Source organism: Sapajus apella, unplaced genomic scaffold (genome assembly GCF_009761245.1).
Source record: "Sapajus apella isolate SASKATOON/1434 unplaced genomic scaffold, GSC_monkey_1.0 scaffold76, whole genome shotgun sequence".
NCBI classification, from domain to species: Eukaryota; Metazoa; Chordata; class Mammalia; order Primates; family Cebidae; genus Sapajus; species Sapajus apella.
In genome coordinates, this window is record NW_022437016.1 from 10,244,700 (window position 1) to 10,263,224 (window position 18,525).

General features: G+C 39.1%; 1 protein-coding gene across 5 annotated transcripts in view; it reads right to left on the bottom strand.

Moving 5' to 3' along the window:
- Window positions 1-18,525, bottom strand: part of SCAI (suppressor of cancer cell invasion) — a 180,008-nt gene that overhangs the window by 69,749 nt on the left and 91,734 nt on the right. For all 5 annotated transcript variants that reach the window (XR_004260865.1, XM_032251586.1, XM_032251585.1 and 2 more), the window contains one exon: window positions 18,239-18,370. Coding sequence is in view for 4 of the 5 variants with exons in the window: in XM_032251586.1 (XP_032107477.1) it covers window positions 18,239-18,370 (132 nt within the window). In the remaining variant the exon portion in view is untranslated. The remainder of the gene's footprint in view (window positions 1-18,238; window positions 18,371-18,525) is intronic.

The window sequence follows — 18,525 nt, forward strand, 5'->3', positions numbered from 1 at the left end:
AACTACTTGGGAGGCTGAGGCAGGAGAATCACTTGAACCAGGAAGTCAAGAGGTTGCAGTGAGCCAAGATAGCGCCACTGAACTCCAGCCTGATGACAGAGCAAGACTCCATCTCCAAAAAAAAAAGAAAAGTGATTGCCTTTGAAAAATGAGAACCCTAGGTGAGAGGGATGTTTTAGAGAATACTACTGCATAGTGTAAGCCGTGTAAGCCGTTTTATATTATTTCACCTTGTAAAACCCATGTTTTTTAAATTATGAGGTCATAGTCTCATTTATTTTTTGAATTGGTAATTTATACACATAGTATAAAATTGTAAGAGCACAAAAGTAAGTCTCCTCTACTTCTATTCCAAGTGAACTAGATCTTCATTCTGACAAAGTCCTCATTTATCTACTTATAAGCATATAATTGTGCATGTATACACATGGATATGTTATTTTAAAAAGGAAGTTTTAAATAAATACATTAAGAAAAAAGTAGCCGGGCATGATGGCTCATGCCTGTTATCTCAACACTTCAGGAAGCTAAGGTGGAAGGATCACTTGAACCCAGAAGTTCAAAGCCAGCCTGGGCAACATCGATAGATCTTGTCTCTTGAAAACATGTTTTAAAAAATTAGCCAGGCAGTCCGGGCACGGTAGCTTACACCTGTAACCCCAGCACTTTGGGAGGCTGAGGTGGGCAGATCACCTTAAGTCAGGAGTTTGAGACCAGCCTGGCCAACATGGTGAAACCCCATCTCTAATAAAAATGTAAAAAATTAGCTGGGTCTGGTGGAGGGCACCTGTAATCTCAGCTATTCGGGAGACTGAGGCAGGAGAATTGCTTGAACCTGGGAGGTGGAGGTTGCATTGAACCAGGATCGCACTACTGCACTCCAGCCTGGGCGACAGCGTGAAACTCCATCTCAGATTAAAAAAAAAAGGAATTTCTTGTGCCCATTTTTGGGGCCATCAAAATAAGAAATAACAGGTCAGTGCAGTGGCTGATGCCTGTAATCCCAGCACTTTGAGAGGCCAAGGGGAGCAATCACTTGAGTCCAGGAGTCCAAGACCACCTAGGCAACATGGCAAAACCCTATCTCTACAAAAAATACACAAATTAGCCAGGCATGGCTGGCACAGGCCTGTAGTGCTAACTACTCGGGGGGCTGAGGTGGGAGGATCAATTGAGCCTAGGAGGTCAAGGCAGTGAACCATGATTGTGCCACTGCAGTCCAACAAGACCCTACCTCAAAAAAGGTTTCAAATGAAACTGTTTCCTTTAAAAGCATCATTGAGAAAGCCACAAAACAAGGCCTATCATTGTGGCTAGGTCAAACTGCTATGTTTTATTAAAATGTTTTTCTTGAGATAAACTCGGTACAGTGCATGTTGGTAGTTCACCAAGCCTGTAATATTACGACATCTAATTTATGATTTCCTTTTTAGCTGCTATTTCTTGGCCAGCAGCTGTGTGTCTCCAAATAATTTTTCCCCGAAACCAGCATGTTTTCTGAATATGTCCTCTTGATCTGCTTACCTGGATGTTTTCCAAGTGCTATAAAATGTTTTTTTTTAATTTCATCTTTACTTTTCCTATTGCAACTTTTCTGATTTCTCCATCAAAAAGATTGGTAATTCTTCAGCTGTGTCATCTTCATTCTCTTGACTTCATATTTATCATTTTTCTCAGGATACTGAGAGATCATCTCCGGTTCTTCCTGAACATCAGTAACTCAGTGTTTTGAAGTATTAACAGTATCAGTCTCCGGTCCCATCACCCCAAGGGTGGCATCTTGTCTAAGTAGTATCAGTTCTCTGTTTTCTTTGATGTGGATTTCAATCCTGATACTGCATTTTTGCTTTCCTGCACATCTTTCTTGCTTTATTTATCCATAGCCTGTTCTCTCCTTATAGTTTTATGTTCTTTCACAGAAGCCATGATCTGTGGCATTTTACTGCAGAAGACAATCTTCTGAAAGTTTCTTCTACTTTCTGCTATAGATAATTTACTGAGTCTTGAGAAAATGTTTTCATTCCCTTGTAGGTGTGTGTGCGTGCGTGTGTATGAAGGAGGAAGGAGAGTGTTATTTTTGTTTCTGGAAGAAGCCCACTTAAGGATTTGACTCAACCTTCCTAGAACAAGGTATAATCTACCCATGCTCTGTGTCTGTTAACTTTTCTTCCTGGAATATGTGTCTTGCGGAAGGGAGAGGATAAATCAAATCTCTTTCTCAGAGCTACACATGGACTGAAGCTCCTAGCACAATTAGTTGACCAGGTTTATATCTAGTGTCTGTTGAGCTGGATATGGGTGGGAACTTCACATATCCTGCAATTTGGTTCTGATATTCTGAAACAATGGATATATAAAAACCTACCAAGCACCAGAAAATTCTTCATGTCTGTCCTAATGAATTTTTTTTTTTTTTTTTTTTTGAGACAGAGTCTTGCTCTGTCACAAGGCTGGAGTGCAGTGGTGCAATCTCGGCTCACTGCAACCTCCATCTCCCAGGTTCAAGTGATTCTCCTGCCTCAGCCTCCCGAGTAGCAGGGACTACAAGCGTGTGCCACCATGCCCAGCTAATTTTTGTATTTTTCATAAAGATTGGGCTTCACCATGTTGGCTAGGATGGTTTCGATCTCTTGACCTCATGATCAGCCTGCCTTGGCCTCCCAAAGTGCTGGGATTACAAATGTGAGCCACCACACCTGGCCAACTGTTCTTTACTCATGGGTTTCATAGCTCTCAGTACGTGTACCGACATATTTTGACAGTCAGTATACGTATTGTGACAGTGAACAATACTTCTTCCCCCCCTTACATTCTGCTTACTTTTTATAAATAGCAATCTGGGTATCTCATTAAGCAGTAAAAATGCAGAAGGACAGGTGGTGATTTTACCACCGGAGACTTTATCAATTAACTTTTACTGCATAACAGGCCACTTCAAAATTCAGAAGCTTAAAACAAAAACCATTTATTAGCTAATCATTTTGTGAGTAGGCAATTAGAGCTGAGTTCCTCGCTGGACAGTTCTATCAGTCTCAGTCAGATCTCACTCATGCAACTTAGACAGCTAATGTTCTATGGCCTCTCTCATATGTCCAGGACTAGCTTGGGTTTGTTTATATGGGGGTTGGTTACAAGGTTATAAGAGTAGCAGAAGAGATGGCAAGCTCTAATGTGAATTTTTCTTTTATTTTTTTAAATTTTTCTTAGCAATTAATTCATGAATTTTTCTTTTCAAGTATTTGGATCATGTTTGCTACTGTCTCTCTGGCCAAAGCAAATCTATTAGCCCAGCCCAGGGGCAGTGTGGGAAGGAACTAGTAATAAGCACGGATACAGGGAAGGGAATCATTTTACAATCTATCATGGAGATCTTATGTTTCTTTCCTTTTTAATTATGAAAACAATACAAGTCTCTTAGAAAACAAAAATACTGTATATAAAGAAAAGTAAACAAAAATGCCCTCTTGCTTCTCCTTTCAACTTTAGTCCCCACAAACAACCACCAAAAAGAATGATTTTGGCGGGGTGCTGTGGCTCACACCTATAATCCCAGCACTTTTGGAGGCTGAGGTGGGAGGATCACTTGAGTCCAGAAGTTCGAGACCAGCCTGGACAACACAGGGGAGCCCGTCTCTATAAAAAAATACAGTAAATCCCCAACCCCCACCCCCATACACACACCAATAAATTAGCCAAGTGTGGTGGCGGGCACCTGTATTCTCAGCTACTTGGGTGGCTGAGGTGGGAGGACCGCTTGAGCCCTGGAAGCTGAGGCTGCAGTGAGCCATAATCACACCACTGCACTCCAGACTGGGTGAATGAGAGTGAGACTTTGTCTCAAGAAACAAACAAAAAAGAATGATTTATTTCTCTGTTCACATTTAAGTATATATATGACTTTTTCCATTATGTTACACCAAAGGGATCAAACTATACATAATATCCTGCAACGTGTCTTTTTAATTTAAGAATATATGTTTATTTAATACATAGAGAACTGTATCAATATTTACTGTGTACAAAGTAGTATATAATGAACCAACTTATTTAACCAATATCTTCCTGATGAACATTTATATTCTTTCTAGTTTTTCTCTGCTTTATTATTATTATCATTATTATTATTGAGACAGAGTCTTGCTCTATAGACCAGGCTAGAGAGCAGTGGCTCACTGCAACCTCTGCCTCCTGGGTTTGAGCGATTCTCCTGCCTCAGCCTCCTCAGTAGCTGGGATTACAGGTGCGTACCACCATGCCCAGCTAATTTTTTTTTTTTTTGTATTTTTAATAGAGATGGGGTTTCACCACATTGACCAGGCTGGTCTCGAACTACTGACCTCAAGTGATCCGCCCATCTTAGCCTCTCAAAGTGCTAGGATTACAGGCGTGAGCCACTGTGCCTGGCCTCCCTTATTTAAACAAAAAAAAATGCTGTAGTAAATATCTTCATACTAATAAATTTGAATAGCTACATAATATGAATGAAAGGTAAATTTCTGTAGGTGGAAGTGAGGGGTGAAAAAAGATCTGTATTTTTTAACCAGATGTTAAGATAATGAATAAGAAAGGAAAAGGTTTTCCTACCCAAAATTTTCAGGCACAACAGCAAAAATTAGCAAGTTTAAAACTGCATATTATAAATCCATTTCCATTTTCCTTATAAGCTGAAATTCATTTCAGAATTACAGAAATAGGCTAACCATAGATATTAGATTCCTACATTTATTACAAGTTTTCATCTTTTTTTTTTTTTGAGATGGAGTTTCAGTCTTGTTGCCCAGGCTGGAGGGAGTGTAATGGCGCCTCAGCTCACTGCAACTCCGCCTCCCGGATTCAAGCAATGCTTCTGCCTCAGCTTCCTGAGTAGCTGGGATTACAGGCGTGCGACCCCACATCCAGCTAATTTTTGTATTTTCAGTAGAGACGGGGTTTCTCCATGTTGGTCAGGCTGGTCTTGAACTACTGAACTCAGGTGATCCGCCCACCTCCGCCTCCCAAAGTGCTGGGATTACAGGCGTGAGCCACCTTGCCCCGTAGTTTTGAGAGGTTACATTAGGAAGACCTAATCAGATATTTTTAAATGTAAGTTGCTACTAGAAACTAAATTTAAGACTCTTATGAAGCAGCTGGTGTTATGAAGAAAGTATTTTTATGTACAAGCATTTGTTGTCAACATCAACTTTGTGACAACTGACAATTATTGTGTTTCATTAAGGATATTACCTAAAGTCTTAGGCAATTTTTCAAGTATGCATTTGCCTGCAAGTTTCTTTGAGTTTCCAAAACTGACAAAATTAATAAATCTCAGTAATACATCTTGTTAAGGGAGAAAACAGTGTTTTATTTCAGGTGTCAAGTAGAAAGGGTTGTAAAGAAAGGGGTCTTTGTATGCAGGCAAAAAATACACAAAAAGTGATCTAAAATGCTATACTAGGGCTACTAAAAGTAAGTTGTAATATGTAAATATTTTCCGATTTACAGCTATGAACAATGTTGGCTAACTTCTATACTATTTTCCTCAAAAAAATTTAAAGCATCTACTATTCCAGTCTAAATAATTTATAAAGACACCAGTTTCTTTTTCAAAATAGGGTCTAAATTTTTTAAAATTTTCCCATAGGAAAACTCCTATGATTATCCTTTTTCTTTTTTCTTTTTTTTCAGACACAAGGTTTCACCATGTTGGCCAGGATGGTTTTGATCTCCTGAACCCTCTTCAGCCTCCCAAAGTGCTGGGATTACAGGCGTGAGCCACTGCGCCCAGCCTATGATCATCCTTTTTCTAACGAGAAATGTCATAGAAGTTAACATACAAACCACTATAATATGATCAGCATCTAAAATTAACTAAGGTACTCTATAAAGTGTTTCAAAAAAAATCCTATACTACTCAGAGCCTGACTCTGATTTTAAACCTTGAATATATCATTTGGTCATTATTACTGTCAGCAAAGATGGGAAATTAATGGTCCATAGAATTAAATAAAATGGGGCTCTGTGAATTACCCCATAATTTAAATGACCTTATATTTCACATTTTGCAAAGGCACCTATGTTATAAATTGGCTAATCATATTATTTTCTCCAAGATTTTAGAGGAAAGTAAAAGTATGACACTGATCTTTCTTTTTTTTAAATCCTAAGTTCTATCAATAGAACTCAGGAGACTATGGTAGGAAGAAATGCAGTGCAAATAATTAAACCTGATTAACAGGGATGTTTCAAAGGTAATGTTGAGATCTCAAAATCAGGAAATCTCTGTAAATTTTCTTTAAATCCCCCATCTTTACTAACCTAAATTAGCTAAGATCATTGATCCCTATGTATACCTACAATCCAAGTCCAAGGGCACCTTAAGTGCTCCTTTTTTTTTTTTAATTTTTATTTATTTATTTTATTTTATTTTATTTTCAATGCTCCTTTTATCAGTCCTGTCTATGGTATTACACTGGCCACCACTTTCTCACCATCTTATAACTCTTTTTTCTGTCCTTACAATCTCTTCCATTAACTTCTCTTTCCTTAGTCCAGTCCCTAAATGCTTGCCTTCCCCGGGATACGTGTGTATATATATACACACATACATATATACATAAAAATAAACATACATACTGGAAGTTATTTAGGAATCATGGCCAGTAAGCTGTAGAGCTATGATTCAAATGCAAACCTTCTACCTCTTAATCCAATGCTCTCTCTTTTCTACCATATGGAACCACCACCTAGATTTTGTACACAAAGTTCTTAGTTCTTTTCTGGGAGCACATTCTGCTCCCTGGCTTTTTTTTTTTTTTTTTTTTTGGTCTTTTGAGACAGAGTCTCACTTCACCCAGGCTAGAGTATAGTGACTCAATCTTGGCTCACTGCAACCTCTGCCTCCCAGGTTCAAGCGATTCTCATGCCTCAGCTTCCCGAGTAGCTGGGATTACAGGCATGTGCCACCACACCCAGCTAACTGTTTTGTATTTTCAGTAGAGATGAGGTTTCACCATGTTGGATAGGCTGGTCTCAAACTCCTGATGTCAAGTGATCCACCTGCTTTGGCTTCCCAAAGTGCTGGGATTACAGGTGTGAGCCACCATGCCGGGTCCATTCCCTGGCTCTTAGGATGCTGCTGACCTCCAACAAAGCTGTGGTCAAAGGCAAAGGAATAAGCCAACTTCTCTGAATTAGGTTTTCAGTCAAAGAACACACTGCCGCACTCACATATTCTTGTTTAAACAGAGAGGACTATATTACAGGGACATCTTTGTACCAATCCATGTTTCTGCGTTCACGTGTATATGGGACCAAACTGCATTTGAGACTTGCAAAGCCCAACTGAGTATTTCCTCGTTTAGCACCAGTATTGCTTTACCCCTTCGTAGACCCAGTGGTTTTGGGGGGGCTTTTTTGTTTTTAAAGACAGGGTCTTACTCTATTCCCCCAGGCTGGTGTGCAATGACATGATCATAACTCACTGCTGCCTCAAACTCCTGGGCTCAAGCAATTCTCCTGCCTCAGCCACCTGAGTAGCTGGGACTACAGGTGCCTACCACCACACTCAACTAATATTTTTTTTGAGACAGTCTCACTCTGTTGTCCAGGCTGGAGAAAAGTGGTGTGACTCCCACTCATTGCAACCTCTCCCTCCCAGGTTCAAATGATTCTTGTGCCTCAGTCTCTCAAGTAGCTGGGATTATGACGGCGGTGGCAGCCCATCGGAGCAGCTGCTGCAGGGATGCCAACTGCAGTGGGGGAGCTGTGGCCAGGGCTGCATGCTCCGAAAAATGGATGGAGGCCAGGAACAGGTGGGAGCCAGGCCACCTACTGAGTTGGAGGGGCAGAGGCCCGGTACTCCTGGGCACAACTGCACCCGCCCAGCTGCAGCTTTGGACACAGGCTTCCCTGTGTTCTTAGGGTCTAAAGAAGCTCCCTGTACCCACAGGCTTGAAGTGGGGCAGGCATTTCCAGGCACCAGCATTATGCAAGGCTGCAGCTGGATTACATGTACCGCCTTGGCCTCCCTAACTGCTAGAATTACAGGTGTGAGTCACTGTGTCTGGCCTGCCTCTATTCGTAAAGTCAAACATTCACCTGTGTTTGGAATCCTTACTCCTAAATTGAGGAAAAACTTCTCAGAAGCAGCACTTTTCAAATTATAATTTATCACCTTAACATAGGCTATTACTTTATCTGGCAAAGCTTTGTTTTTCTCATCTGTAGAACCAAGATAATAGACACTAATGACACTGTTTTGAGGATTTAATGAATTATTCGGGGTTCTTTTTAATTAAAAGAGAAACATATCTTTTTAATTGTTTCTCTATACTCCTGAAGAAACCTTAAAAGTAACCACTATTGAGGTGGTTAAAAGGGAGCACTTTTACACTGCTGGTGGGAATGTAAACTAGTACAACCACTATGAAAAACAGTGTGGAGACTCCTTAAATAACTAAAATTAGAACTACCATTTGGTCCAGCAATCCCTCTGGGTAGATGCCCAGAGGAAAAGAAGTCGTTATACAAAAAGGATGATTTGCACACGGTTATAACAGCACAATTTGCAACTGCAAAAATATGGAACCAGCCCAAATGCCCATCAATCAACAAGCGGATAAAGAAATTGTTTTATATATATAAAACATATATATATGATGGAATACTACTCAGCCATAAAAAGGAATGAAATAATGGCATCTGCAGCAACCTGGATGGAATCGGAGACCATCATTCTACGTTAAGTAATTCAGGAACGGAAAACCAAACATCATATGTTCTCAGTCATGTGTGGAAGCTAAGTTATTTTAATGTTTAATATTATAGTATAGCATTTAAATAGCTAATTTTCTAGATTCTGGGGAAATGGTGACAGCATAGTACTGAATCTATTCAGATTCCTTCCCAAAACAGAACAAACAGATAATAATGCAAGACCCACTGATAACATTTTCAATAAAACCAAGGGTTATGGGCTGAATTGTTATCCCCAAAACTTGTATGTTGAAGCTGTAACTCCCAGTTTCTCAGAATTTCACTGTATCTGGAGATAGGGTTTTTAAAGAGGTAATTAAATTTTTTAAAAGCCTTTAGGAAAGGTTTTAATACAATATAAGTTGTGTTCTTAAAATAAGACATTAGCACATACAAAGAAATGCCAGGGCACAAATGCATGCAAAGATGATCATGTGAGGGCACAGGAAGAAGGCAGCCATCTGCAACCCAAGGACAGAAAGCTCAGAAGAAACTGAACTTCCTGACACCTTGATCTTGGACTTCCAGCCTCCCAAACTGTGAAAAAATGCATTTCTGTTGTTTAAGCTACTCAATCTATGGCATCTTGTTATGGCAGCCATAGCAAACTAATACAGTAATATGGTAACCATCAAACCCCAAAATACAGGTGGTTGAAGAAAAATTACCAACAGCCAAAAGACCTGCATGCTACTAGCATCTATGTTGGAGGAGACAAAGGAAGCAAAACTGGGATATCTGATGGATCAGTGAAGAAGACAACCCCAAAACAGCCAATGTACATTCACCAGAAAGCACAGTGGGCCATTATGAGAACAGAAACTACAGCTGGGAGGAATTTTGCCTGAACAAACAGCCACACATGGCTACCTAGCACTTCAGTGTAGTTAATCTTAACTGAAATGTATGTAAGTGTAAAAATACTCACTGTTTCATAGACTTTTTATAAAAACAATGTAAAATATCTCATCACTAATTTTTCTGTATTGATTTATGACTAAGTAGAATATTTTTGATTTATTGATCAAATATTATTAAATTTAATTTCACTTATTTCTTTTTAGTTTTAATGTGGCTAGAAAATTTAAAATAACATTTTTGGCTTATATTAAATTTCTGTTAGTCAATGATTTTCTTTTTATTTATTTATTTATTTATTTATTTATTTTTTGAGACAGAATTTTGCTCTTATTGCCCAGGCTGGAGTGCAATGGCGCAATCTGGGCTCACCACCACCTCTGCCACCCAGGTTCAAGCGATTGTCCTGCCTCAGCCTCCCAAGTAGCTGGGATTACAGGCGCGTGCCATGACACCCAACTAATTCTGTATTTTTAATAGAGACGGGGTTTCACCGTGTTGGTCAGGCTAGTCTTGAACTCCTGACCTCAAGCGATTCACCCGCCTCAGCCTCCCAAAGTGCTGAGATTATAGGCATGAGCCACCACACCCGGCCTAGTCAATGATTTTTGAGAGCATGCAATCAAGATTCCTACTGCACTCTGGTGGCAGTCTACCTCAAATGCAAGTCCAGTTCTTTTGGTGGTAAGCCATATAAAACAACAGCTTATACTGCAAACTTGTACAGTTTAGGGTATAATCTCTAAAATAACATAGTTATCTATTTCAATAACAATAACCTTACCACTACCCATTTGCAGAACTAGCCTCTAAGAGAATATTAATTTTCTGAAGAAGGAGAAGAGGGAAAAAAGAAGAAAAGGGCAGAGGAGGGGAAAAAGAAGTCAATGAAACAAACTTAATTTCTCAGTTATCCTCTCCTCTTTAGGAAGAAGGGCATCCTAAAAACAGGCTTCTAAAGGAAGCACTCAAGAAATTTCTTTCTTAATTTGAATACTGGGAGCATACTTATTTATTTATTTATTTTATTGTTTTGAGGTGGAGTTTTGCTCTTGTTGCCCAGGCTGGAGTGCAATGGCGCAATCTTGGCTCACCGAAACCTCCGCCTCCTGGGTTCAAGTGATTCTCCTGCTTCAGCCTCCCAAGTAGCTAGAATTTCAGGCATGTGCCACCACGCCCAGCTATTTTGTATTTTTAGTAGAGATGGGGCTTCTCCATGTTGGTCAGGCTCGTCTTGAACTCCCAACCTTAAGTGATCCACCCACCTCGGCTTCCCAAAGTGCTGAGATTACAGATGTGAGCCACTGTGTCTGGCTGGGAGCATATTTAATAAAAATAATTTGTAATTATTTTCATTTAAGACTTTTACACTTCACGTTAGTGCACCTCCCAATTAAAAAGCTCTGTTGCACATCCACTCACACTATATGTACTATTATAAGTACTATAATATGTAATATTATATATACTATTTGTGGTCTCCGAGGCTTCTTTGGCTTTGTATATTTGCTCCTCTGGAGTCAAATAATTAGTGACTTAAAGGGCTCTGCTTTTGCAAAACACTGCAAGTTAGGGATATCACTGATAGACACAGCTGTGTTTCTCAAATACATGTCTCGAGATGCTGCTTTATATAATCCCACTAAGTATTCCATTCTGCTTCGACAGTCTTAGTCACCATGGCAACCAGAACCCTGCAAGCACTTGGGCTTTTGATCATTTTCTGACAGTATTCAAAGCTTTTTCTAACATTATTCTCACTTCATTACTATTGCAACTACATGCAAGAGCCATTATATGTGAAACATCATTCATTTCATCCAATTCTTAATTTTTGGATTATATTTTCTTACACAGTGAGTGGAAAGAAGAGATAAACTATTACGCACATATTATAAGAAAGTATTTTCAGTAAAGAAAAATATTCCATTAAGATATTCACAGCTGGGAAAACGAAAGGCTCTGACAACTTAGATGAACAGCTTAATATAATGTGGGAAGACACACCTCCAAAAGTAAAAAGAGAATTAATTATATCCCAAATGAGACATTACAAAAAAAATCTGAAACCTTTCATGCACTGACATGCACTTTTTCACTCTGCTCATAAAGAGTTAAAAAGTTCAAGTAACAGGGAACACAAGGGGGAAGGTTTCTGAGGTGCTGTGTGTTCTATTTCTTCATCTGAATACAAGTCACATGGATGTGTTCAGTTTCTTAAAAATATACTTAGAGCATGTGCACTTTTCTGCAAGTCTATTATATTTCAGTAATAAGTTTAATACACAGTTCATGAATTGAAGAAAGAAAGCAAAAAGAAAAGCATGTTAGAAAATGTGGAAAAGGACAAAAAAAAAAAGACAAGCACTAACAGTGAAGAGAATGCCAGATGGAAAGAGCTTAATGTTAAAAATGGACACTATTCCAGCTGGATCCCACTTCATTCCATTTCCCCAAACTCCAAAGCTCGTCCAGATTACTACCAATATATTTCTTGTTCTCTATAAGAACTATGGACCTATTGAGACCAACTCAAATAAGGGGGTGAGGGTGGGTGCAGGGGGATAGCAACCAAAAAATTTTCATAATTATTCTAAAATAAATCTTGACCCTTTCTAAAGAAATGCTCATAAAGCAATATCAATGCTTAAGAGAAAAGAGGTGTTTGACTGACATAACTCAAAGATCTTCTTTGGACAGGAAACAGAAAGTAGTGTAGACAAGAATGCCAACACAGACCTCTACTCTAACCCACCACCACAGGGAACTTTAAGGAAGGCCTACATAACTGATAAAGAGAGCCCTTTCTAATCAAGGTCTAATACTGAACAAAGAACACTTTTTTCTTTTTTTTAATTCTTTTAAGACAGAGTCTTGCTCTGTCGCCCAGGCTGGAGCATAGTGTTGTAATCTCAGCTCACTGCAACCTCTGTCCCCCGGATCCAAGCAATTCTTCTGTCTCGGCCTCCTGAGTAGCTGGGACTACAGGTGCATGCCACCACACCTGGCTAATTTTTGTATTTTTAATAGAGATGGGGTTTCACCATATTGGCCAGGCTGGTCTCGAACTTCTGACCTTGTGATCTCACCGCCTTGGCCTTCCAAAGTACTGGGATTACAGGTGTGAGCCACCGTGCCTGGCCTTTCTCTTTTCTTTTAAAAAAGAAACAGGGTCTCACTACATTGCCCAGGCTGGAGTGCAGTGGCATGAACATAGCTCACTGCAGCTTTAAATTCCTGTGCTCAAGTGATCCTCCCACCTCAGCCTCCCAACTTGCTGGGACTAAAGACACACCACTATACCTAACTAATTTTTAATTTTTGGTAGATGGGCTCTTGCTATGTTGCCAGGCTGTTCTTTAGCTCTTGGCTTCAAGTGATCCTCCTGCCTTGGCCTTCCAAAGTGCTGGGATTACAGGTATCAGGAGATACTGTAATCCCATTACTGCTCCTGGAGACACTTTCATTTACATAAACAGAAAAAGAAAACAATACGGCTGCTGTATTGGACAGCCATTAGGCACATCTTTCTCAAACAAAAATCCAAAAGCATTCAGAGAAGATATATACTTTACTCACCATAAGCCTATTTTTGTATAAATAATTATGGCTTATTCATTTATTTATTTTTATTTATTTTTTTTTTTTTTGAGACAAAGTATTGCTCTGTCACCCAGGCTAGAGTGCAGTGGCATGATCTCAACTAACTGAAACCTCTGTCTCTTGGGTTCAAGCGATCCTCCTGTCTCAGCCTCCCGAGTAGCTGAGATTACAGGTGTGCGCCACCATGCCTGGCTAATTTTCACATTTTTAGTAGAGACAAGATTTCACCATGTTAGCCAGGCTGGTCTCAAACTCCTGACCTCAGGTGATCCAGCCGCCTTTGCCTCCCAAAGTGCTGGGATTACAGTGTGAGCCACTGCGCCCAGCCAATTATGGCTTATTTAAATTGAAGAGGGTCATTCAATAAGACACTGAAAATATATCCCTGGTATATTTGCTTATCCACTCTTCCAGGTGACAGATCAAAATTTATCATTATTAATATTGCCAAATTTTAAAACACCGTATTAGACACTACTCCACACCTGGGATATAAGATTTATATTTCAAAATAGCTCAAAGAGTAGATTTAAAATGTTCCTAACACAAAGAAATAATAAATGTTTGAAGTGATGGATATCCCAAATCCATGATGTGATCATTACAATGGTATGTATGTAACAAAATATCACATGTACCTCATACATATGTAAAATTATTATGCATCAATGTTTAAAAAGAAAAAATGAAAAATATGTAATAATCAAAATAATTGGAAATCTTTTTCTGGTTTAAAAAATAACATAAAACTAACATCCCATTCAATACACAAATATTAACTCAACATGGGCTGGGCATAGTGGCTCATGCCTGCAATCCCAGCACTTTGGGAGGCCGAGGCGGGTAGATCACTTGAGGTCAGAAGTTCAAGACTAGCCTGGCCAACCTGGCAAAATCCCATTTCTACTAAAAAGAATACAAAAATTAGCCAGGTGTGGTGGCACATGCCTATAATCCCAGCTACTAAGAAGGCTAAGGCAGGAAAATTGCTTGAACCTGGGAGGCAGAGGCTGCAGTGAGCTGCGATCGTCCACTGGACTCCAGCCTGGGTCACAGAGCGAGAATCCGTCTCAAAAAATTCAAATAAAAATAACTCAAAATGGATCACAGACCTAAATGTAGAGCTAAAATTATAAAACTCGTAGAAGAAAACACAAGCGTAAATTTTCATGACCTTAGGTTAGGCAATGATTTCTTAGATACGACACCGAAAGTACAAGCAATGAAAGAGAAGGATGACAAGTTTAACTTCATTAAAATTAAAAATATTTGTGCTTCAAAGGTCATACATCTTATAAGGGATAAGGGACTTGTATCAAAAATATATAAACAATTGTAACTTAATTTTTCTTTTTGAGACAGAGTCTTGCTCTGTCACCCAGGCTGGAGTGCAGCGCCACCATCTTGGCTCACTGCAACCTCTGCCTCCCAGGTTCAAGCAATTCCCTGCCTCAGCCTCTGGAGTAGTTGGGATTACAGGCGCCTGCCACCATACCCAGCTAATTTTTTTTTTTTTTTAGTAGAGAAAGGGTTTTACCATGTTGGCTAGGCTGATCTCAAACTCCTGACCTCATGTTCTACCCAACTCAGCCTCCCAAAGTACTGGGATTACAGGTGTGAGCCACTGCGCCCAGCCAATAACTTAATAATTTTTTAAATAACCCAATTTTTTAACTGGTCAAAGAATTAGAACAGACATTTTCCCAAAGAAGAAACAAAAATGGCTAATAAGCACATAAAAAGATGCCCAACATTAGGAAAATTCAAATCAAAACAACAAAGAGATACCATTTTACACCCACTAGGATGTCCATAATCAAAAAGACAGAAAACAATAAGTGTTGGTGAGGATGAGGACAAACTGAAACACAATACTGGTGATGAGGTCACTCTGGAAAACAGTCTTTGGCAGGTCCTCAAAAGGTTAAACACAGAATTACCATATGAACCAGGAATTCTATTCCTTGGTATATGCCAAAATAACTGTAATCCCAGCACTTTGGGAGGCTGAGGCAGGTGGATTACCTGAGGTTAGGAGTTCGAGACCAGCCTGGCCAACACTGTGAAACCCATCTCTACTAAAAAGACAAAGATTAGTTGGGTGTGGTGGCACACGCCTGTAATCCCACTTACTCAAGAGGCTGAGGCAGGAGAATCGCTTGAACCCAGGAAGCAGAGGTTGCAGTGTGCCGAAATTGTATGATTGCACTGCAGCCTGGGTGACAATAGCTAAACTCCATCTCAAAAAAAAAAAATAAAAAAGAAAAAAGAAAACCTATGCTCACACAAAAACTTGTACACAAATGTTCATAGCACTGTTATTCTTGATAGACAAAATACTCAAATGTCTATCAACTGATGACTGGACAAATTGTGATAAATTCTTACAATGGAATATTAATCAGTAATAAAAGTAGTAACACATGCTACAACACAGATGAACCTCAAAAACATGCTAACGAAAGAAGTCCATGATGGAAGATCACCTACTGTATGATTTCACTTATTTAATAAAATATCCAAAATAGGTAAATCCATAGAGACAAAAGGTAGATTAGTGGTTGTCAAGGGTCAGGGTTTGGAAGAATGCAGAATCACTGCTAACAGGAACCTGTTTTCTTTTGGGAGTGATTAAAAAGATCCAAAATTAAATCATAGTAATAGTTGCACAACTCTGCAAACATACTAAACTTTTCAATTGCAAGCTTTGAATGGGCAAATTTTATTGTATGTAAATATAGCTCCATAAAACTGTCTCAAAAAGAAGAAGGGGTCCGAGCTATTATAACTATGTCAGTATTTTAAGTTTGAGAGCCAATGTGGCAGAAGTTACACAAGGGATTTACATGCAAGCTTTAAATGCCTTCCTACTCTTCAAATCTATAATCCCTTTAATATTTTATTTTTATTTTTTGGGAAAGGGTCTTGCTCTGTCAGCCAGGCTGGAGTGCAGTGGTGTGATCCCAGCTCACTAAAGCCTTGACCTCCTGGGCTCAAGCAATCCTCCTGCCTCAGTCTTCTGAGTAGCGGTGACTTTAGGCACTCACCAGCACATCCAGCTAATTTTTTCATGTTTTTGTAGAGGTTTCACCATGTTGCCCAGGCTGATCTCGAACTCCTGGGCTCAAGTGAACCTCCCACTTCAGCCTCCCAAAGTGTTGGCATTATGGGCGTGAGCCACCACGCCTGACCTCTTTTAACTTTTTATTTACTTAATTTCAATAGGCACACAGATATGTGGGAAATAGGCTCACTGGATGCGCTAAAGGTGAGGCTAGCTGTGAGCAGAACGTTCCCTTGGGTTTTGTTTTTTTTATAATTTCCTCATAGAGTAACTGAGGGCAGACACTGTTAGTTTTATCTCTGAATTTTCATACCCGACACAGAATGTGGTACATACTGGGTGCCAATTAAATGCTGAAGAAAAAAATATACCTGGAAAGCAAGGAAAAAAAAGTCTAACTATGCAAATTTAAGAGGTTTAAAATAATCTGTTACAGGAAAACAAAGACTTAAACACCAGGCATACCAAGGAAAACTTCTGAATTAAAATAGTGAAAGAAAATATTCTTTAAAAAGACATAATTAATTTATAAAGCCAAGGAAAAACATGATCTCAAACACCTCCTCTGCAGCACAAAAGAGGAGGCAGCAAAGTGCAGGAGTTAAGAACACAGTCTTTGGAATCCTCCATTTAACAAATATTTACAAAGTATTTACAATGAGCAAAGACATGAGCTTAAATACTAGAGAAACAGTGACAAACAGGGGCCTGCCCTTAGGGACACTTCATTTTCATGCAGGAGAGACATAATAAACAAATAATTTTAATTAGTGGTAAGTGTCATGAAGCAAATCAAATGAATATAAAAAAAAAAAAGAGAATGATTAAAAGGGCAGCTTTAGATAGAATGGTATTTGAAAAATTCACATAGAAGTTTTTTTAAAAGATAAATTAGCTGGTTTAAAAATAAACCCTGCCAGTATATTTCCAAACCTGGGGATGCATAATACAATTATAAGGTGTAAGATAAAAAGCTTGCTTTTTTTCTTTTTTTTTTTAGAGATGGGATCTTGCTATGTTGCCCAGGCTGGAGTTCAGTGGCTGTTCACAGGCACAATCCCACTACGGATCAGCACGGGAGTTTTGACCTGCTCCGTTTCCGATCTGGGCTGGTTCACCCCTCCTTAGGCAACCTGGTGGTCCCCCGCTCCCGGGAGGTCACCATATTGATGCCGAACTTACTGCGGACACCCAATTAGCACAGCACACTACAGTCCAGAACTCCTGGGCTCAAGCAATCCTCCCAACTTAGTCTCCCAAGTAGCTGGGACTACAGGCACGTGCCACCACACCTGGTGGGGTTGCATTTTATTCATAAATAAACCATAAATTAAAATAACTCTTATCTTTACAATCATTCCTTCCTATATAAATTTTCAAAAATAAAACCTGTTTATCCCTACTATTTTACCTATTGTATTAATTTGCTTCTAACTGGAACTAAGCTAATGAAGCTTTAGGTCTGAAGTCAGTGATCCTAGGACTCTCAAGAACTGAAATATAGGCTAAATCATAAATAGCATGGTTTAGAACACCCCATCATTACTTTTCCTACTCCCTGCCCCGCCACCACCCCGATGTGGTAGACAATGGCAACCATCACCACTTTAGGCACAGACATTTCATCCCAGAAAATTGGAAGCTCCACATCCAATTGCATACGCATTTCTAGGCTCCTCAGACCTCAACATTCTAATGTGCAAAACCAAATGAAAATCAGATCTGGTGTGAGTAATGCACACGAAACATCTCACAAAATAGTTCTTTTTAACTTGACTAAAACAGTGTAAGTTATCCCCTTTTGCCATTTTTTTAATCTAAGAATTTTTAAAACGATGTCAAAGAAAAAAATCAAGATCACTCTAACAGAAATTTATATGACATTCTACCCATAATTTTCAGAAACTTACCACACATCAGCAAAAAAAAAAAAAAAAAGCAAAACTAAAGAAAAGTTCAAAACACCAAGAGTCCACTAACCTTAACCCATTGAACAGCTGCTTAGATTTATCCAGAAGGTAACAAAAATCTGTAACTGTTTTCCTTTCACCCTGTGGGATATCATCTTCAGCACCTCCAGAGGACATGATTTCTTTAAGAGCAAATTCAGTCCTGTAAGAAAACATATGTTAATTCATCCAGTAGGCAAAAATAAAAATAGAAAAAAGCCTTAGTTACATCATCTGATAGTATTTTTTATCCAAGACAGATACAGAATTCTTCTCATTACAATCAAATCATAAAAATAATTGAAGTGTAAGATGCTG